This window comes from Apis florea, unplaced genomic scaffold, assembly GCF_048593485.1.
Source record: "Apis florea isolate Af1SG1 unplaced genomic scaffold, ASM4859348v1 contig_3496_pilon, whole genome shotgun sequence".
Lineage (NCBI taxonomy): Eukaryota > Metazoa > Arthropoda > Insecta > Hymenoptera > Apidae > Apis > Apis florea.
The window spans coordinates 1,458,745-1,477,615 of record NW_028256773.1 but is presented as its reverse complement, the minus strand read 5'-3'; the positions used below and the strand labels follow the sequence as shown (position 1 = coordinate 1,477,615).

Below are 18,871 nucleotides of genomic sequence, written 5' to 3'. Positions count from 1 at the left end.
AAGAACGACACGTGACATAACGTTATCCCCACCATCATTAAACAAATTAGATAGAGGAATATTACATTGCGATGTTTAATCTTGGTTACGTGACCATTCTTTTGCATAATCTAGCAGAAGAAATAATAAACGACGTATTCTTCTTATAGATAAATTCGTTAGAGGAGAATTGAATTATTTTAAATAGTAGAAAGGATAGTATACCATTGGGTCTGGCAACCCAATACTTCTCTCTTTGCTCATAAATGATGGAACATTGAAAATATGTTGGAAAGAAAGTTTTATTTAATTGAAGTAATTATAAATATTTAAGATAGATATATTTCTTTTTTACGTGGAAAATATATATATAAAAATCATTTTCTTTTTTTGTTTCGGTTTGTTTAATATATAGAATATATAGAATAAAAAAAGATATAACATATTCTTGAAAGAAATTTAAAAGCAATTCGATGTAAGAATTTTCCATAAAATAAGGTTGGCATAATTTTTATTATTTTGAACTATATTGGAAAGGTTTCAAGATAAGCATAAAACATAAAACGAAACTTCGATATTTATTCAATTATTTCTATATTATTCAAAATAACAATCTTTATTGCTTATATATTTTCGTCAAATTTTTTTCCAGGTTTGAATTCATTTTGAAAAAACTTAATTTCGGTGATCTATCATCCCCATAAATTCAAATCGAATCTTAAAATGATTGTTCTCAATCATAGAGAAAAATTGATCGAAATAAGTACAATCCTCAGTGATTTGAATTTTTCGATTAAAAACAATATGCTATGAACAATATTATGGAATATTTATCGTAAGCCAAGCGAATTGCACGAAAGTAATACATTGCTTGCATATAATAATTTCTAAATTTCTAAACTAAGACTTCTAAACTAACTTCTCTATATTTTTATGCCCCAATCCTGTTTAACCATATCCGCTCCCTTCTCAGCGATCATCATAGTCGGCGCGTTCGTATTCCCGCTCGTCACTTCCGGCATGATCGACGCATCGATCACTCGTAAATTTTTGACACCGTGCACTTTCAATCTCGAATCTACAACGGCTCTGGAATCGTTAGCCGGTCCCATCATCGCCGTTCCACACGGGTGATACAACGTGGTAGACAAGTGTTTAAGGCTACATTCCCAATATTCATCGGTATCCGGCTTCGTGTCTCGACATCCGGGAATGTCAAAATAATACAATTTCATATTGTACTTCTTCAGATGTCTCGGTGTTTAAGAGAGCCTTGGCAATATCCACGGATTTCAACAACATTTCGAAATCCTCCTTCTCGACGAAATAATTCGCATAGATCTTAACAGGATCGGCCGGATCGGTGTTACGCAATTTGAGAAAACCTCGGCTCAAAGGTCTTATCAATATAGGAATAATAAAGATCAAGTTCGTTTCGTTCATAATCTTTGCAATTTCTGATACAACGTCTTTGTCTACATTGAATGATTGAAATACAACTAACAAATCGTTCATGTAGCGTTGAAACGGTAAAATTGTAAATTGAACATTCGGATATTTCGATTGAGAATCGTTCACGTTCACAAAACCGGTCAGATCGATCGGAAGAACGCGTAATGGGCCAGCATTGTATTCCAAATATTCGTAAATAGCGTTTATCTGATTCTTAGGAGGAGATGTCACCGATTCATTCGTATAGGAATAGGTTAATCCTAACCATATCACGTGATCTTGAAGATTCTTTCCAACGGGCAGATCGATCAGAAGAGGTATTCCCAATTTCTCCAAGTGCTCCTTGGGCCCGATCCCCGAGAGCATCAATACCTGTGGACTGGCGATACTTCCCGCCGACAGGATCACTTCTTTCGTCGCTCTCACTTCCATCGACTCGTTGTTCAAACTGACTCGAACGCCGACAGCTCGTTCGCCCTCGAACAGAATCTTGTCCACCCTGCTCGATGTCATTACGTACAGATTCTCTCTGTCTTTGACCGGGGAGAGGAATGCTTTTGCACAATTTTGCCGTTGCCCATTGTCGAGGGTGCCCATCGCTCTTCCAAATCCGATGAAACGATCACCGTTCAATGGCTCGAGAATGTCGTATCCCGCCTCGTGCGCGGCTCTCAAGATTATATCCTGTACATCTGTCGCAGTGTAATTGTAATGTCTGATTCTCATAGGGCCGTCAGTTCCGCAATACTCGGTACCATATTTCGCTATGAATTCGGGTGCACAGCTCAACGATTTTCTAAAGTATGGAAGCACTTCTTCGTAATTCCAACCGGGGTTTCCTATATTTGCCCAAGTGTCGTAGTCCCTTTTGTTGCCAAAGATGTGCAACATGGCGTTGATGACCGAACTTCCACCTAGGGCTTTACCTTTCGACCATCTGCATCGTTTATCGACTTGGCTCAAGCAGGCTTCTTTTTGATATTCGGTCTTTACACAGAAATGATTAAAATTAGATAAAGAAAAAATAAAGGAACGGGAATGTTACGTTTGCGTTTTGAGAAATTAATGATTAATATTATATACTTGTTCATTTCGATTTTGTCGATTTTATCGATGCCTGTATTATAATAAGCTTGTAAAATAATTTTTTGATATACGTGGATGGATTATATCTTCGTAAAGAGTGGCAATCCTTGTATTGAAAAGGAATATTGCTACGCGCTAAAAAAAATTTCAACATCTACTTGCGATTATTTAAAATGATCAGGTGACTTACTTTGTGCAAATATATTGTAATTTATATACTTCTCTCAAATTATTGAAATTAATTATTGAAATAAAATTCGTATCGTATATTTTTTTCAGAAGCAAAAAAATATACATACGATTCTCTCTCTCTCTCTCTCTCTCTCTCTCTCTCTCTCTCTCTCTCTCTCTCTCTCTTTCTTTTTTATCTTAAACAATTATTAAAATTAATTTATTTACTTTTACCTTGTAAGCATAATCCTGTGACATACCCAAGTTATTGGGAAAGAAAGCAGGCGGTGCGGTTTCCGGTAAAGGATAATCTCCTCTTTCGATTAACAAAACCTTCCAATCCTTCACTTCCGTTAATCTGCGAGCCAAAATAGTTCCAGCGGTTCCACCACCAGCGATCACGAAATCGAATTCCATGTTCGATCTTAAAATGTCCTTTATGCGATCTCTGGGATATTCATTCGGATTGTTCAGTTTACAACGGGACGCCATTAACATTTGTATAAAAAAAGTAAAGACGGAGGCTGGCGATGATTGCAATGACGACGAACAAGTGTCCCTCATACACGATTCCATGTTTTCCTATATTTATTCAATAAAGAATATGATATTGTATATTTATTATTCAATCAATGTTTTTCTTTATGAATGAAATATTTAAATATTATTTTTTTTCGTTTCGTTTTTTTTTTTCTTATTCAAATAAAATTATTTTAACTCCGATCATTTAGATGGTTAATCTAATCTTATTTAAAAAAAAAAAAAAAAGAAAAAAGCGAATTCAATGTCATTGTGTGTCAATGTGTATTATTATTGAAATAATTATTGAGATAATATGTTAATTTATATAATAATGCTATGAATATTGCAAGTAATGATATAAAAAGTATTTAGATATTGTTATATCTATTGATAAAATGAAATGCATTCAATGTAAAAACAAATTACAGTAAATTTAAAAAAAAACAAATATATATTTATTATTTACTAAAAAGTAATAAATATTTTTCTAGTGTGTAACATTATGTGAATTCCATAAATTTAATTTTAAAGAAAATGAAGTATGGAATATAATATTTTTTCTTTGATCTATAAAGTTATTTATAAATATATTTATTTCATTTCATTTTCTTTTAATTATTATAAATTAAACCACTTGAAAATTTTTGTTATAATAACTTTTTTTCCTAATTAAAATTCATAAAGATTTTGTGATAAAGATTATTCTATACATTATCAAATATATTATTTCGATTCGTTATATATAATTTTTTCTTGTACGTATAATCGATATATTCTGCTTTAAAATATAAATTACCTTCAAAAATATTTTTCACGTTGTTATCGTTCAAGTTCATAAAATAATATCTTAAATTATTTTTAATTTTGACCGAATTTTGTACGATTTTGAATGAAATTCAATCAACGAACGAATCTATCGATATTTGAGCCGAATCGAAATCAATTTCAAAAATTTCACAAATTATTTTGAAGATAGAAATCTTTTTTCTAGTCACGAGTCAAAAATTGATCAAATGTTTTTGATATAATTTTGATTTGTGATGAGACAAAGGCCTGAAATTTTTGGAAATTTAAAAAAGAATAGAAAGAGAAATATTTTTTACTAAATTACCTTATCATGATTCATGGTATACATAAAAATTTAGAAAACTATTACAAGATTGATTAGTTGAATAGTTGAAGAAATTTTAAAAAATTTGACAAAGAAAATCAAGTAAAGAAATAACGATGTTTCACCTCTTATCTATCTTTTATCTATTTTCCAATTTCTCATTTCTACGTTTGAGAATAAAATTGAGAGTAAAATAAATCCTTGTCTTTATGTTTCTTTATAATCATTATTATAAATCTCGTGCAAAAACTTTTTGCAAATGCAATCGCAAAACAAAAAATCGATCTCGCGCGATTTTCTTTAACGATTGTTGCATGAAAAGAAATTCATGGATACCAATATCTATTTGATTTCGATGAGTAAAAATAAATACTGAATTACACTTACTTCGTATGTAATCGTTCTATAAAAAGATTCTCAATATGTTCAATTTTATAGAATAATTTGTAGAAACAGCAACTCGTAGAGACAGTGGAAATAAATTGACGAAATTGTTGCAAATACACTCGGAATAATAGTCGTACGTAATGTAGTGCATACAGTTATATAATGCCTTCGAAATTGCATTAATAAACGTGTGTCAGTATAGTAACACACATATCGGAGTTAGATAAGTAGAAGGATATCGGAGTTAGATAAGTAGACGAAAATTCATTTTTAAAATAATTAATAATAATCCTAAAATTGCAGTAGAACAGTTTTGAGTTTCTTGAAAACTTAGAGGGATCGCGTTCGCCATTATAATATAACGCGAAAGATTTCGTTGCAACTTGCAGGCATAATCGATAAAAAAAAGAGAGATCGTCACCCTTCGATATTCCTTCCATCATTTTACAAATTCATAGACGGATTCTTCGGTCCACGAGACGTTAAATCCACGTCCGTGACCTGGATTTAAACAAGCGGTATAAATATAAATTAATTGAAAGTAAATGGCCTCCTGTACCCGTAACATCAAATTCGGTGACACGAGTACACGACAAATTTTTCTCCGCTCGGATGTACGGAGCGTATAAAAAAGAACGATAAATCATTCTACGTTCCTAGATCGGTGGATTATTTTATTTAAAAAAAAAAAAAAATTTTACCTGAAAAATGAGCTCGATCAGATTCTTTTTCGAGCTTCCTTTTATGTTTCGAGTAATTCTCGACTTCGAGAGACGCGGAATCACAACCGCGACGCTTACTTCTCGTACACCGTGTACGAATATTGCTACGAGATAAAAGTCACGGATCGCTGCGACACGCGGATTTGCGTAATTTAAAAACTCGAATTTCTTCGTGTGTCGCCGAGTTCTCTCGATATTGAGGCGAGACAGGTGTGCTTCTCTTCTCACCGGACCGGAGAAACCGCCTCGGCCCCCGATTAATCTCACGCGGACGTAATCGTTGCTGTTTTGCATCGATGCGATTCACAGAATTTTATCATGCCCGAGACTTTTACTCCTCCTCCTCCTCCTCCTCCTCCTCGCGTGAAAACTTGCCTGCTGCGAGAGAGAAAGAACTAGCTTTATCTCGATCTAAGTCTGGCCATAGGTCCAACATTTTCACCGGAAAATGTATCTCGATATTCCAGTTTCTCTTCGAATTTCGCAGAAAGGGAGAAAGGGAATAAAAAGGAATGCGCAAAGTTTATTACGTAATAAAAAAGGAAGAGGAAGAAGAAGAAGAAGAAGAAGAAGAAGAAGAAGGAGCAAAGAGATTGAAACCTTCATCCCGGCTAATTGCCCGAACACCACCCAACGCGCAAGTGTCATTTATCGCGTCTCACGAGGAGGATCGAGCGAGGAGGAGATTGAATCGGGGCATAATCGCGACTCGATCGGGCCGCGAGCGTAAATCACGGCCACCTCGTTTTCGGTGTACACGGCCACGGTGTGTACAGTTTGGTGGGGGATGGCTGCACGGTTGATGTCCCTTAATTAATTCGATTTTACGACGCTAGTCCGTTCGTAATGCGTATCGTTATGCAAATGGGAAGCAAAGCGGACGATGATGCGCGCACGGCCGGTTTCCTCGCCACCGAGGACCTGACTCCTTCGAGAGGAGGGAGAAGAGGGGGGAGGAGGAGGAGGACGTAGCCGGAGGGACTTTGCATTCCATGTAAATCGAAGGCAGCGAAAAACACATAAAATTACGTAATTGGTAATCATTACTTTGATGTTTATAAATGCAGGGGATTCGTGAAATTATACACGGGCCGCTGTATAAAGGTTCCGGGCGTAGCGGTTAAACTTGCCAATCACTTTAATTAGATGTCACGCGCACGTAAAAATCGCTCGCTCTCGTAATTACGGCCCTCTCCGCCGATTCTTATCGACGCGTGCATTTTTCATCGACTACTCGGGGCCAGAGCTATCTTCCTTCCTCTTTTCTCGCTTCCCGTCCTCCCTTGTTAATTTGTCACTAAATTTCTTTTTTTTTTTTTTTTTTTTTTTTCCTTTTTGATCGATACTCGACGATATCGAAACTCTTATCCATATCGATTTTGTATCGGATTTTGCACGGGAATTTTGTATATCCCGGTGACCGAATTAACGAACATATTAAGCGTTTCCAGGGAGAAGTATATCCTTTTCTTTTCTCTTTTTCGATGATACGTATGTTTATACTTTTTCGAGTTATTTATGTTCTCGATTCGTTACATTCATTCTGTTATTATTCCGTGTGTATCGATGTTTGATGACGATGGTGAGGTAATTCGTGGCCGTGAGAGAGAGAGAGAGAGAGAAGAAAGAACGATGCTTGGAATTTTTTGTGAACTTATTTTCGATCGATGTTTTGATTGTACGATAATGATAGTGAAAAATTAGTGAAAAATAGTGAGGTAGCCGATAATAATAAAAATTCATTATGGAGAGATAAATAAAAAAAAAAATTGCCGTATGAATAATTTATTACAATTTTGAAAAATAATCAAACGCGATATAAATACTCGTGCACACCTCTGTACAAACATTCGTGCATGAATAATTTGCACTTGCATACATAACGTATTTATGCGGAATATTTTGTCACATTTATTCGTGTAAAAAAAAGCTTAATTAAAAATATAGGTATAAAAATAAAATATAACTAATAAAAATAATTCTATTTTTTGAAAAAAAAAATATCATATAAAGAATATGATATACGGTTTAAAATATCATTATTGAATCAATATTAGATAACATAAATTTAATTTTTTCTTCTATTATCTTCCTTATTTTTATTCATAAGGATATATATTTAAACAATTATTCATATATTATATATATATTCTTCAATTTCTAAACGTATCCATTAAAATAAAATAACGTTTTTAAAATTAAAACCGGACAATCTTATTAAGTTTCGTCGAAAAGAAATTTTACAACTTTCTTCATCGAAATCAATCGCGATCTAGGAGCAACACCACGATCATCGAAATTTTTAAAAAAGAAAAAAAAAAAATTTACAGACTTTAAAGATCGAACGAACTATTTCTCAAGAGAAATATAAAACTTGCTCTTACACCTCTCGAAGAATCGTGTTTAAGACAAATCCCGATTTCATCGATCACGCGGCGGAATCGGCCACTCGCACTTCTATCATTCTCGCGGATAATACCACGAAGCAACAAATCAACCGGCCCCTCAACCTCGAAAACCATCCATCCGCCTCGTGGCGGATAAGAGGGCTGCGAGATCGCGGGGAAAAACGGGGCTCGGAGCTATTTATTCGCCTTCGAATAAATAAAACGCGAGCCTCGTGCATCAATTCGACGTTGGTCGAGGCGAATCCGAATGAAACGCCGAGAACCTGAAAAACCAGAATGGCGGAGAGCCGGACGAATATTCCGGGCCCCATTAATTGAACGTTCCTCCTCTCTCCGTTCCTGGAACGGTTCGCTCGTTAATTTGCGCCAGATAAACACCTGGGGAGGGATCCACGTGGAAGCGTACGTGGAGACGTGCTCACGAAGAACGGGGTGTGTTAATGATAGCATTCTACCTTGGTAGAACAATTGGCCGCGTCGCGTCTTCTTGCGATCCATTTTCTTCGATCTTTTAATCGTTCTCGCTAGATGTTTCGCCACAGCGATATATCTCGACTCCCCGTGTTCGCTTGAATTTTCTCTGCCTACTCCACGCTTGGGAAAATTTTATACTTGAGTAAGGATGATCCAGTTGAATTTGAGAATTTGTCAAAGGATAAGACGGAGAAAATGAAAGGAAAATATGATGGATCATCGTCATTCGTGATGATCCTTTGACTTGGAACTTATTAACTAGACTGTTCTTTTTCATTTGGACGCTATAAGAAGTATTCGTTATATTAAATTCTTTTAAAAATGTACACGGTGAAAAGACACTTGATTCGAATATAAGGCTAAAAGGAAACGAATTGAACGAAAATCGAGAATTGCGAGCAAAAATTTATCCCCCTTAAACACGAATTTATATATTACACGCGGATATAAAAATTCCGATCGCGCGATATATTGACTGCAAGAATGAAAGTGACCGGCACAGCCTAGCAGAGAGTGCTCTCCGGCGCACGTGCATCGATTCTTGTTTACTTTGTAAACTCGTTGCATCGAGAAGCATCCCGTGTTTCGCGCTCCCGGCCGTATCGATCGCTCGATCCGTTCCGTGGAATCGATTGTTCGCGAGTTTTCTTGCCGGTTACGAGGAAAGAGCGGAACAGCGGGAGGAGGTATCCGAGGCACGGATGTTTCTTCGTCGATTTCCAATTGGCCAGTTCGAGGAAATTGTTGGAAAACGTTGTCTGAAAACGTGGTAACCCATTGGAAACGGGTCGAGCGCTTCTCGTCGTTGAATAAAAAATATAATATAACAGCGCGAAGAACTTGTGCTTTTACAAGTGAAGTATTTCACAATTTTATTTAACAAGTATTTTCTTGTTTTATCTGGAATAGCGTTTATCAATCTTTTTTGAAATCTTGCTTGCCTTATCTTGATGAGACTTTTCAAAGAATTTAATATTACGATGATAATTTCTTCTTTTTCTTTTTCTTTTTTATTTTCATGCCAGATAAAGATTCTGCGAAAATTTCCATACCTTGCTTATTTCAATTGTGTAATTACGATTGAGATTGATTTTTTTTATTCAGAGATCGTAATTCCTTCGATAGCTTCACGATACAGAACAGAATTAATATAATTTCCCTTGATCGACGAATTATCTTAACGAAACTTGCAAATACCGATATAAAAATATTCACAAATTCCTCTATGTTCCATTTAACAAAGAGTAAAATGGATTTCGTCCAAAGGCGAGATTAAAAATAACAACAAATCCGGAACAGAAATGGCCGAATTTCAATTTCGCAATTTGTTCTCCTTGCGTTATCGTATCGGCACAGCTTCGAATCGAAGCGAGACAATCACGCGAAACGTTATTTTTTATTATGATCCACGTGGAACCAGCATTGCTCGTATTTTCTGCCAACACGAAAATACCAGTTAAAATATCAGGTTAATATCGCGATACGTCGTTATCACGCGCAAGGTGTGTCGCCTCGTTTCGTTCGCGAAATCAGTTGAATGGCTGTTAACTGTTGCGTAATCACGCGAGATACAACAGGGTGTTTGGAGATTAAAATTGGACACGAGTGGTGGATTAAGTTGAGAGAGGAGTTCGAGGATAGATAAGTGGAGTGGAAGCATTGTGTGGAGTTCTGATAGACTGAATACGGTGTAGTGGCTCGTTCTATTCCTTCGTCATGGTTATCAGACTTTTAGCGAGAATTAAAATTCAAATTATTTTTTTAATAAAACACACGTTTGGCGTGAATCGCGTTCGAAAATTTTTGAGGATGGATAAATTTGTCGATTGGAAAACTTGGACTGGGAGGAGAAGTCCAAACGGATCGCTCGTGCTTCGTGATTATTTTCATTGCAACCGGCCGTTACATCATCTTACGTTTCGATATTGAGAATTTCACGCGATCGAATCGGTCTCGAACGATTGCGATTGGAAGAATTATCGAGCTTGTCGAGCAGATGATCGATAAATTGTAATCGAAGATTCGATAATTTATATAATATTTCGACCCGAAAATTCGTTCGTGATTCGGAGATGATCATTTTTAAAGAAAATAAATCGAAACAATTTCCTCGACAACGGATGGACCGCGATGGATCTCTTCCGATAAATAAATAATAAATTAAACAGGATAACGCGTGCGCGAGGTAAATATCAAGATGGAGATCATCCGATAATATTTGAGGAGATCTCGTAATCGACGGAAATCATCCACGGTCATCATCCAGCGTGGGTGGCGGCCACTGGTCTCCAAATAAACGATACTCGCGCCTATGGCGAATCCTGGCGCAATTATTTTTTCAAACGATCCGCGAAAAGGAACGCGTAACGTAGCCTGGCAAATGTTAGAACGCGTTACGCCCGATTACGTCATCCCCTTGTCTTTCGCGCCGATTGTTTTTGCAACGAGCCAGCCACCTCGCCGCGATTTATGGATATACGCCGGGGATCGATCGAAATCTATTTCCTGTCTTTCAAACCGCTTCGACCATTTCCCCCCCCCCCCCCCCCCCCGCGTGGGCGGGATATAGACATTTGGATCGTTCCTCGAAGAGAAAAAGGAGTTATCCTTTAGATAAAAAGTGTGGAATATCTCGCTTGTGTGCTTTTTGCAAACGTCGAAACGTAATTCGAAGGAGGCACGATTTTCTCGTCGTAGACGAGATCCCTCAGAGTCGATATTTTCGTATCAACAAGATTTACGCGTTAAAAAAGTTTTCGACTATTCTTCGAATCGTTTTAAAACTCGAAAAACATACCGAATAAATGGAAAGAGCCGGGAGGGATTAACCCTTAAGATGGAAATATTCGATCGAGCGACGGATTGGAGAAAGCAAGTTAAAAAGTTCAATTTTTGAAATCCACTCAACAAATTCGAGATCCTTTAAAAGAAGGAAATGTCGTCCGGAACGTACACTTATTTGCCGGTTCAAACACTCTGAAATACGCGAGGGTCTCGCTGCGTGGAGACAGGTTGTCTGGAAAATCGTCGAACTGGAAAATAGAGAAAATTATCCCAGAGGTGCGGATCGAAATGGGAAAAATGGTGGATGAAGTTGTTCGCATTCGAAGTCGTGGTGGCGAGGAACGCCGCTTATTAAGGCGTCGCGTATCGGCGAGTGCCTTAACGAGCACGCTGAAATCGTCGATATTTAACGGCCGGCAACACGTCGATCGAACACGTTAACACGCGGGGAAGGGATCTTATCTTTGGGAGCTAAGATCTCTTCGATTTCTTGGCTCGTTGATTAAACCGACATCGGAATTAATGTAGCCTCGCTCTCCAACCAGCGTACGTATACAGATCGTAGATAAACGCGCATCCTCCGAATGCGTTTTACGCGTGTTCTCATTCCATTTGCGTTCCTCCACACAATTCCAATTCCAATACCAACAACTGTTATTAAGATTTTTTTTCATTAAATCCCATCTTTCGATTTTCACTCGGAAAGAGCGTGAGAAATCGTAGGAGCTTCGAGACACTCTCAATTCTTTAACTCACTCACTGGCGAGCCCATTTTTCTCTCTTAAAAACCGATCGAAAATTATGGAGTTCGCGGAGTGCATAAATCGAGGCATCGAGGGGCGAGACGTCCCTCTCGGTGTCGGCGGATCGCCCCGAGGCGGCGTTGTATAATAAACCGCGAGGGGAGGTTATATTTTAATCTCTGACGCCTTCTTTTTTAAATTATTATCATATCCGGCAATTAAAAATTCCTCCATCCTGTGTCCTCGTGCCTCCTCCCCACGAGAATGGAGACGCGATCGGCCTCTGCTATCTGCTACGTCTTTATGCATATTCAAACTCCTCTTTCGATCCTCCTCACCGACAGATTCCTTTTTAATCTCCTTCGCCATACCTTACGTGGAAGGTATCCGGATCCTCGAGCTTGCGAAATCGAAAATCACCCGGGGTCGGTCCCCTGTCGTTCTCGAGGGAGGGGCCCCCACTTTATACCTGGATGTGTGCATCGAGAAGGAGAGGGAGGAGGGTGGATGCCATCCTCCTCCCTTTTAATAACTATACTTTGCGATTCGTTAAGCTGGTTCGTTACAGTTGCCCCGTTTAAAAGAGCGATCCTTTGGTTGGATGGACGAGGATGGCGCTAGCGTGGGCGCGCCAACGTGCGACGAGGACGAAGAGGAGAGGAAAAAAAGATCGGTTTTAACGGGCGCGGAAGCTAGTTATCTCTTGGAACGAAATATTTTTCTCCCGTGTTTCGTTCGTTGCGATCGGCCACGCTCTCCCCGCGATTCATCGATGGATCGGCAATTTCGAAGCATCTCTCTCTCTCTGTCTTCTTCACGGATCAGCTGTTACGATCGTCATATTTCCATATTTAATTACAGCGATTCATTACAGCGGGGAGGGCGTATGTGTGTGCACACGCTCGATGTATAACGTTTTTCGAATTTATTTCGAGCTGCCTTTAAAATCTCGAATTAATCGATCGATAATTATAAACGTTAAACATACATTTGGAACATCTTGAATTCTCTTCCATGCATCATACGTCTAGAATAAATAGAAGCATAGAACGTTACATTTAAACTGCTCGTAATGAATACCAACTTCAACTTCCTTCGGCTTCTAGAAATTCGAGATCATATTGAACACCCACCCTGCAAATCTCCTTCTCTCCTCGCCCTAAATTAACGATCACGTCCGAATCGAGAGGAGACGCTCTTCTTCGACAAAATATATATATATATATATACGCGCACACACACACACACACACACACACACACACACACATTTATGCCCGTGTAGAGAGATCGTGGCCCCCTCATTGGTCCATCCTCTCGCGGTAGATATCGGCATCGGCGTGCCGGTTTCCACGGGTGTCCAGTATACTTCTTTCTCGCGCACAATAAGATATTTATCGTCCGCGTGGATGGAAGTCCGAGGCCGTGGCCCGAGCTCCCCCGAAGTCACCATTGTATTTACCGGGAGTGATGTATGGCCGTGGAATTGGTAGGAATTGAAACTTGTTACCGCCGTGGAGAGGAGATACCGGCGAGATTTAAGCCCTGTCCCTGTGCCGCCGCCGTCCAGATAACAGCCCCCTTTTGCGAGCCCGCAATTGCTTCCAGGAGCCGATTCCTCCGTCGATCCCTCCCCCCTCCCCTCGCGAAAAATCCACCCCGAACACGGTTCCGTGTTTGCCATTACGTTGCTGTTCTTTTTTTTTCTTTTTCTGGAGGGCGATTTTGATCGTCCATGGGACCGACGATTAAGATTGAACGCGGGGGATGTTAGAAGTAATGGTATAATGTGATTTGGATACATCGAGACGCGATTAATTTCTGTTCTGGGCGAGAGATTGTTTAACCGAGTGAATTCGATAAGAAGGGAATTTTTGGCGTCAAATGAAAGATGTTTCAAAAAGTGGCATCCAATAATTCGACATTTCCTTTTTTGTGTTCCAGGTAAGAAACTTTTTACCACCAATTTTCTCGAAGCGCGAAGTCTCGTTTTAAAGGGGTAAATATAAATTCAATTTTTACGATCGATAGAATAATAATAATAATGCAATTTTATAAAAGAACAACCGTCTCTTCCCCCGGATATTACTGTTTTTCGGAGGAGCCAACATCGAAATCTCGCATACACAACGCCATTAAAATGTCGGGGAGAGATACTCCCCGATAGCTTGGTTTCAAGCAAAATTTAGAGAGAGAGAGCGAAAAGGTCCTTTGAACGTGGAAAAAACGCACGTATCCGGAAGTGGCGGAGATTATCGAGGCGGGATCTGGGGACGAGCACGGTAAGCGATAGATCGGAGAGGAGGGCGGCAAAGGGAAAGGCCGATAAGGGAAACGTGACCGGTTGACAGAGATAATTGCTACGTAAGCCCGGTTGATTCCTATCCAAAATCGTTTCTCTCCTCTGCCGCGGAAATAAAATCCGATTGTGGATCCGGGCGCGCGCGCGCGCGGATCGGAACAGGGGGTGGAAAGGTGGAGGTACGCTGACAATTTATTAAGACGATCATCGCCGATAAGGTCCGTATTCAATGCCCTCCGCGGATCCTGCTCGATTTTCTTTTTCATCCGCTTCGATTCCAAGGATTCGATAACGATCCTCCCTTTCTGCGCCTCTTCCCCCTCGCTTACCTGCCCCCCCCCCCCTCGATACTCCTCGAGGAGCATTAAGCTCGAATCGAGGGAAATTTGTACGATCCGGTCGCCGTTATATAGCCTCTCGAAACATTATAGAGCCTCTACTCGATCTCTACTCTATCGTTTCCTTTTTTCTCTCCTGTTCGCATTTTCGGGGACCGCGGCTTCGGACTCACTGCCGCGGATAAAGATGGCCGATTCGCGTTATCGCGAATCCGGATCACGAAGGGGGGAAATTAAGGTTTTGTCGCTGGTTAATGGGTCAATCCCGTTGACGACACGTTGAAGTTGGCTCGTTTGTCACCGGGTAGAAGATATTCGGTCGTTGCTTTGGTTTATTTTATTTTTTTATTCTTTTTTTTTTTTTTTTTTTTTTTAGGCAAAGAGCGTTTATGTAGCGATAAGACAAAGTTTCGGGTAAATATGGAAGAATAATTTTTTTAAAATATTACTGGAGATATAACTTTTTTCTTTCTTGCGTGCGCACACGTGTAAATGATAATTGTTATACGTCGCTACTATTCGTATTTTTAGATAATCGTTATTTTGCGAATGTGATTTTTTTTCTCCCTTCTAAATGAACGTGTATTTTCAATTAAATGTTTTAAAGATTTGGAATCATACATTGGATATGATTGCTGCATACAAACTTTTAATTATTTCAATCCGAAATAGAAAAATGTTAAATGTATTTCGAAAATATTTTTGTTTCGTGCGAAAAGAAAGATAAAAAAGTGTTTCACGCGTTGAATTTCATTTGAACTTGTTACGAAACGGCTCATACGTTTGCTAATTTAAATAATAAATTATACGAATCTTTCTCATCAGTGGGCGTGACTCTTGTAAACAGCCTCCTTGTAAAAATCTTACGTTTCTAATCCGGTCTCGAGAATAATGTAGAGATGTAAAACACGGTAGAGGTAAATTTTTTTGGTGTCGTAAATGATGATGATAATAATGTAAACGGTGATATCTTTCCTTCGCATTCTTGTTTAACTACAATGCGTCAATAATTGAATTATCTTGTGTCATTTTTTTTTTTTTTTTTTTTAAACCAGCGACAATCAAGCATGCTTAAAAACCTTTAAATTTAATTAAAAGGAATTAATTATATATACTAGTTTCTCGAAATTTATATTTCTCCTGTATACAGTCAAATCGATAATATATTTGCACATGATTCTCAAGTAAGAAAAATCGTTGAAATCGTTGCGCAAGAGAAATTATTATGCAAGTTCGTTTAAGAAAGAAAAAAAAAGAATCCTCGTGCGTAATTACGTCTCTCTAAAAGTTTTTATAAATTTTTGATAGGTGTTGTAAATTTAATAAGGTTGATTCGTATAAATTTTTATTTTCTCGTGCGAAATTTCCTTTCCTCTTAAAATATAATATATGGATTTCCTCGGTAACGAACCGCTTCTGTTTTATACATATCGTTCCAATATTGAAATATACCTTCTTGTTTCATTTAATTTCGTAAATTCAAACTTTTTTTCATACCGTGATGTAACGAAGATTCTTAATTTTATCAGATTCTGATAGAATCAACGTTTCTTCGCGCTTTTTATATAAATCACACTGCTTCATATAATTAATATTTCCAATATTATAAATATCTCGCTTGCTTTTTATCGTTGATTTATACACTTACTGAATTATAAGATATAAATTTTATCACAAGCACGATCAAATCTCAAGAAAAGGATTAAAATTTCCGACGCATTTAACAAACAGGAAATCTACACAGAACCTAACATTTTTTTTCCAATCGAAGAAATTTTCGAAGAAACAAAGAGAAATTCTTAAATCTTCTTTCGTTGGCCACAAATTAACCACCCATTTACTTTTACTTATCATCCTCGCAAAAAAAAAAAAAAAAAAAAAAAAAGAATCATCATCATCGCTCCGATTTTTCATGCTTCAAATAGTTCCAATAACAAGCTCCTTTTAACAACCTCCTTTATTTACCCATCTATCCGAATAATTAACAGCCGGCCAACACCCTGAAAAGCGAAGGATCGAAAACGAGCAACGAGGTCGGCGCGTAGGCAGGAGGCGTGGGTTTGGTCCGCGTGGCGCCTGGACAACCCCCCGGCTAGGTGGCGATTCACCCGTGGCCTTCGAGGCGGTCCGCTTAATTAGTAATAATTAGTAATTATCCGGCATCGGTGATCGGTGAGGGCAATTATCGCCTCTCTCCAACTAATCGGTCGTGCGCTCTCGCCGCCCTTTGCTCGCCACCACCGGCCCGCTAGCCACTGACTAATTAATTAGACGACCCCCTCGTCCCGCGCTGGCAATTAGCGGGCCGCGATTAGTCATCGTGGCGATCAATTTGTCACGGAGGGGGCCGGCCGAGGAGGAGGCGTTTTTTAATCGGCCTCTGCCACCACTTTCTTAGACGATCCGCGCTCGTGTTCGCGCAATTTGGAAAAGGTAGCTCGGTTGTGTTCCTCTTAACGAGGTATGCGTGTCTTTTTTCTTCTTCCTCTTTCTTTCTTTCTTCCTTCTTTTTTTTTTTTTTTTGAACGATGAATTTTGGAGGACGAGAGCGTCTGGGAATTTATCTTTGGAAAATGTACTTTTGAATTACGACGAGAGTCCGTAATTTTTTTGATGAGAATTTGGAATTCTGAAAAATTGGAATTGCGATCTTGCAGATCCACGATTATCGAAATTCCTTGTAAGCAAGATATACGTGTCCAAGTTTATGAAATACTTCGATTTATCGCTTGTTCCAATTTATTTATGCTCGCGCAATTTTCCTCCGGGAGAAATTCGTGTTTGGAGAGAGCGTGGTAGCGTTTAAAACCGATCCAAATTCGCTTCACACGAGGTGGACGCGTGAATCCAAGAAAATAAAAAAAAAAAAAAAAAAAAAATAAATGAATGAATAAAAATAAAAGAAACGCGCAAAGTCCGTCTTATCGAGTTCTCCCGCCCCCGCCTCGCGGTGGCATTTTTTCATTGGGCGCGTGTCTCCGCATCGAGATGGGACGAGGCGAAATTTATGTCTCATCGGGCGCGATTGTAAATAGGCGGAATTTATTCGCGTCCCGAAATTGGCCGGAGGAATATAATATAGACACGGTCGGATATCTTCGGCGTGGGTGGTGACATTTGTCACGGTTTAAGTGCGAGCCGCTACGATAGGGGCGTACTGTCGATCTCGCGGGCCGGGCAAACTTTTAAGGTGTCGTAAAATCACGATAAAAACGCGCCACGGCGATATTTTACTATTTTACTAGACGCCCTTGCGCGTGTCGGGGCCGGGAACCCCCACGTTGGAGGAGGAAAGGTCGAGGAATGCCTGTAACTTATCGTGAAAATTCATCAGCCGTGAAATGAAATCTGTTCGTGTATTACCATCCGTCTCCCTTACCATTATCTCGTCGGTGTTTTTAATTCTTGGCTCAGAGTGGAGGGCCCGAGCATCGTGACCGTGGATGTGGCTGTGTCTTCTGTGCCTCGAAGACGCCGGTACTCCGATGTCACAACCGATCCCCGCGATATCTCGACGGGTATTTCACTTTTTGAACGAGATGCCATTTGTCATCTCGTTTCGACTCCACGTTCGTTACGATGAAAATTCGAAGAAATTCGAAGAGAATTGTCCGATAATTCAGAAATTCGGTTTAAAACTTCGCCACGAAGCAAGGATGGATATATTTATGGCCGGTGGAATATGTATTTATGAAGAAACCGATCGTTTCCTGACATCCTGAAGGGAAGGGGAGGGGAGGGGGGGGAGAGGGAGGGAAGAGAATGACGATGTAAAGTGGATAAAGGCTTAGTGTAAATTCAGAGACAGAATGTTTCTTGTAACTAGAAATAGCTTTCACGCTCTTCTTTACAAGCAATGTGTTTTCCGCATGTGGCGATGTTTGCCTCGTATCTGTTTAGGATTAGGAAACAACGAATCACTTTATGGGTTAACCCTTGAATCCGTCAACATTTTTTAAATCTTCGTTCGATCGTTTAAAATATCCTTTCGATCCAGTGTCCAATTATTAATAATAATACTATACTAACTACAACGATTTGCATTATTGGATTTGGTAGTGATATCCGGATAACATTTCTGGACAGAAAAGAAAAGAATATTTTCGAGCTAAATAAATGTTAAGAATATATATATATATATATTCTCTCCAACATCTGTTTCTCCTCTTCGTGATATATCACTTCGAGTGACTCGAGTATCGAAATATTCTCTTCGTCACAATGAAGAGAATGTTCTGTTCCAAAAACTTGTCCAGATAGGATCTCCCGAAGGCCGCCGCTATTCTGCTCTTCTTTTTTTTTTTTTTCATCGATGCAATCATCGAGGAAAGCGATCGAATGCATTCGAAAATTTTTAATTTTTCTCATTTTTTCCGTATTCATCATTACACGT

The 18,871-nt window shown here is 38.9% G+C and overlaps 2 protein-coding genes across 8 annotated transcripts in view; one reads left to right on the top strand and one right to left on the bottom strand.

Moving 5' to 3' along the window:
• Positions 1-18,871, top strand: part of LOC100872550 (Myocardin-related transcription factor) — a 272,225-nt gene that overhangs the window by 93,664 nt on the left and 159,690 nt on the right. The gene's annotated exons all lie outside the window — the stretch shown is intronic.
• LOC100863826 (glucose dehydrogenase [FAD, quinone]-like) lies at positions 550-4,845 on the bottom strand. The gene is given in 4 exon segments (XM_086913365.1): positions 550-1,229; positions 1,231-2,418; positions 2,923-3,270; positions 4,709-4,845. Coding segments are annotated over 3 exon segments (1,857 nt in total). The 5' UTR covers positions 3,265-3,270; positions 4,709-4,845; the 3' UTR covers positions 550-902.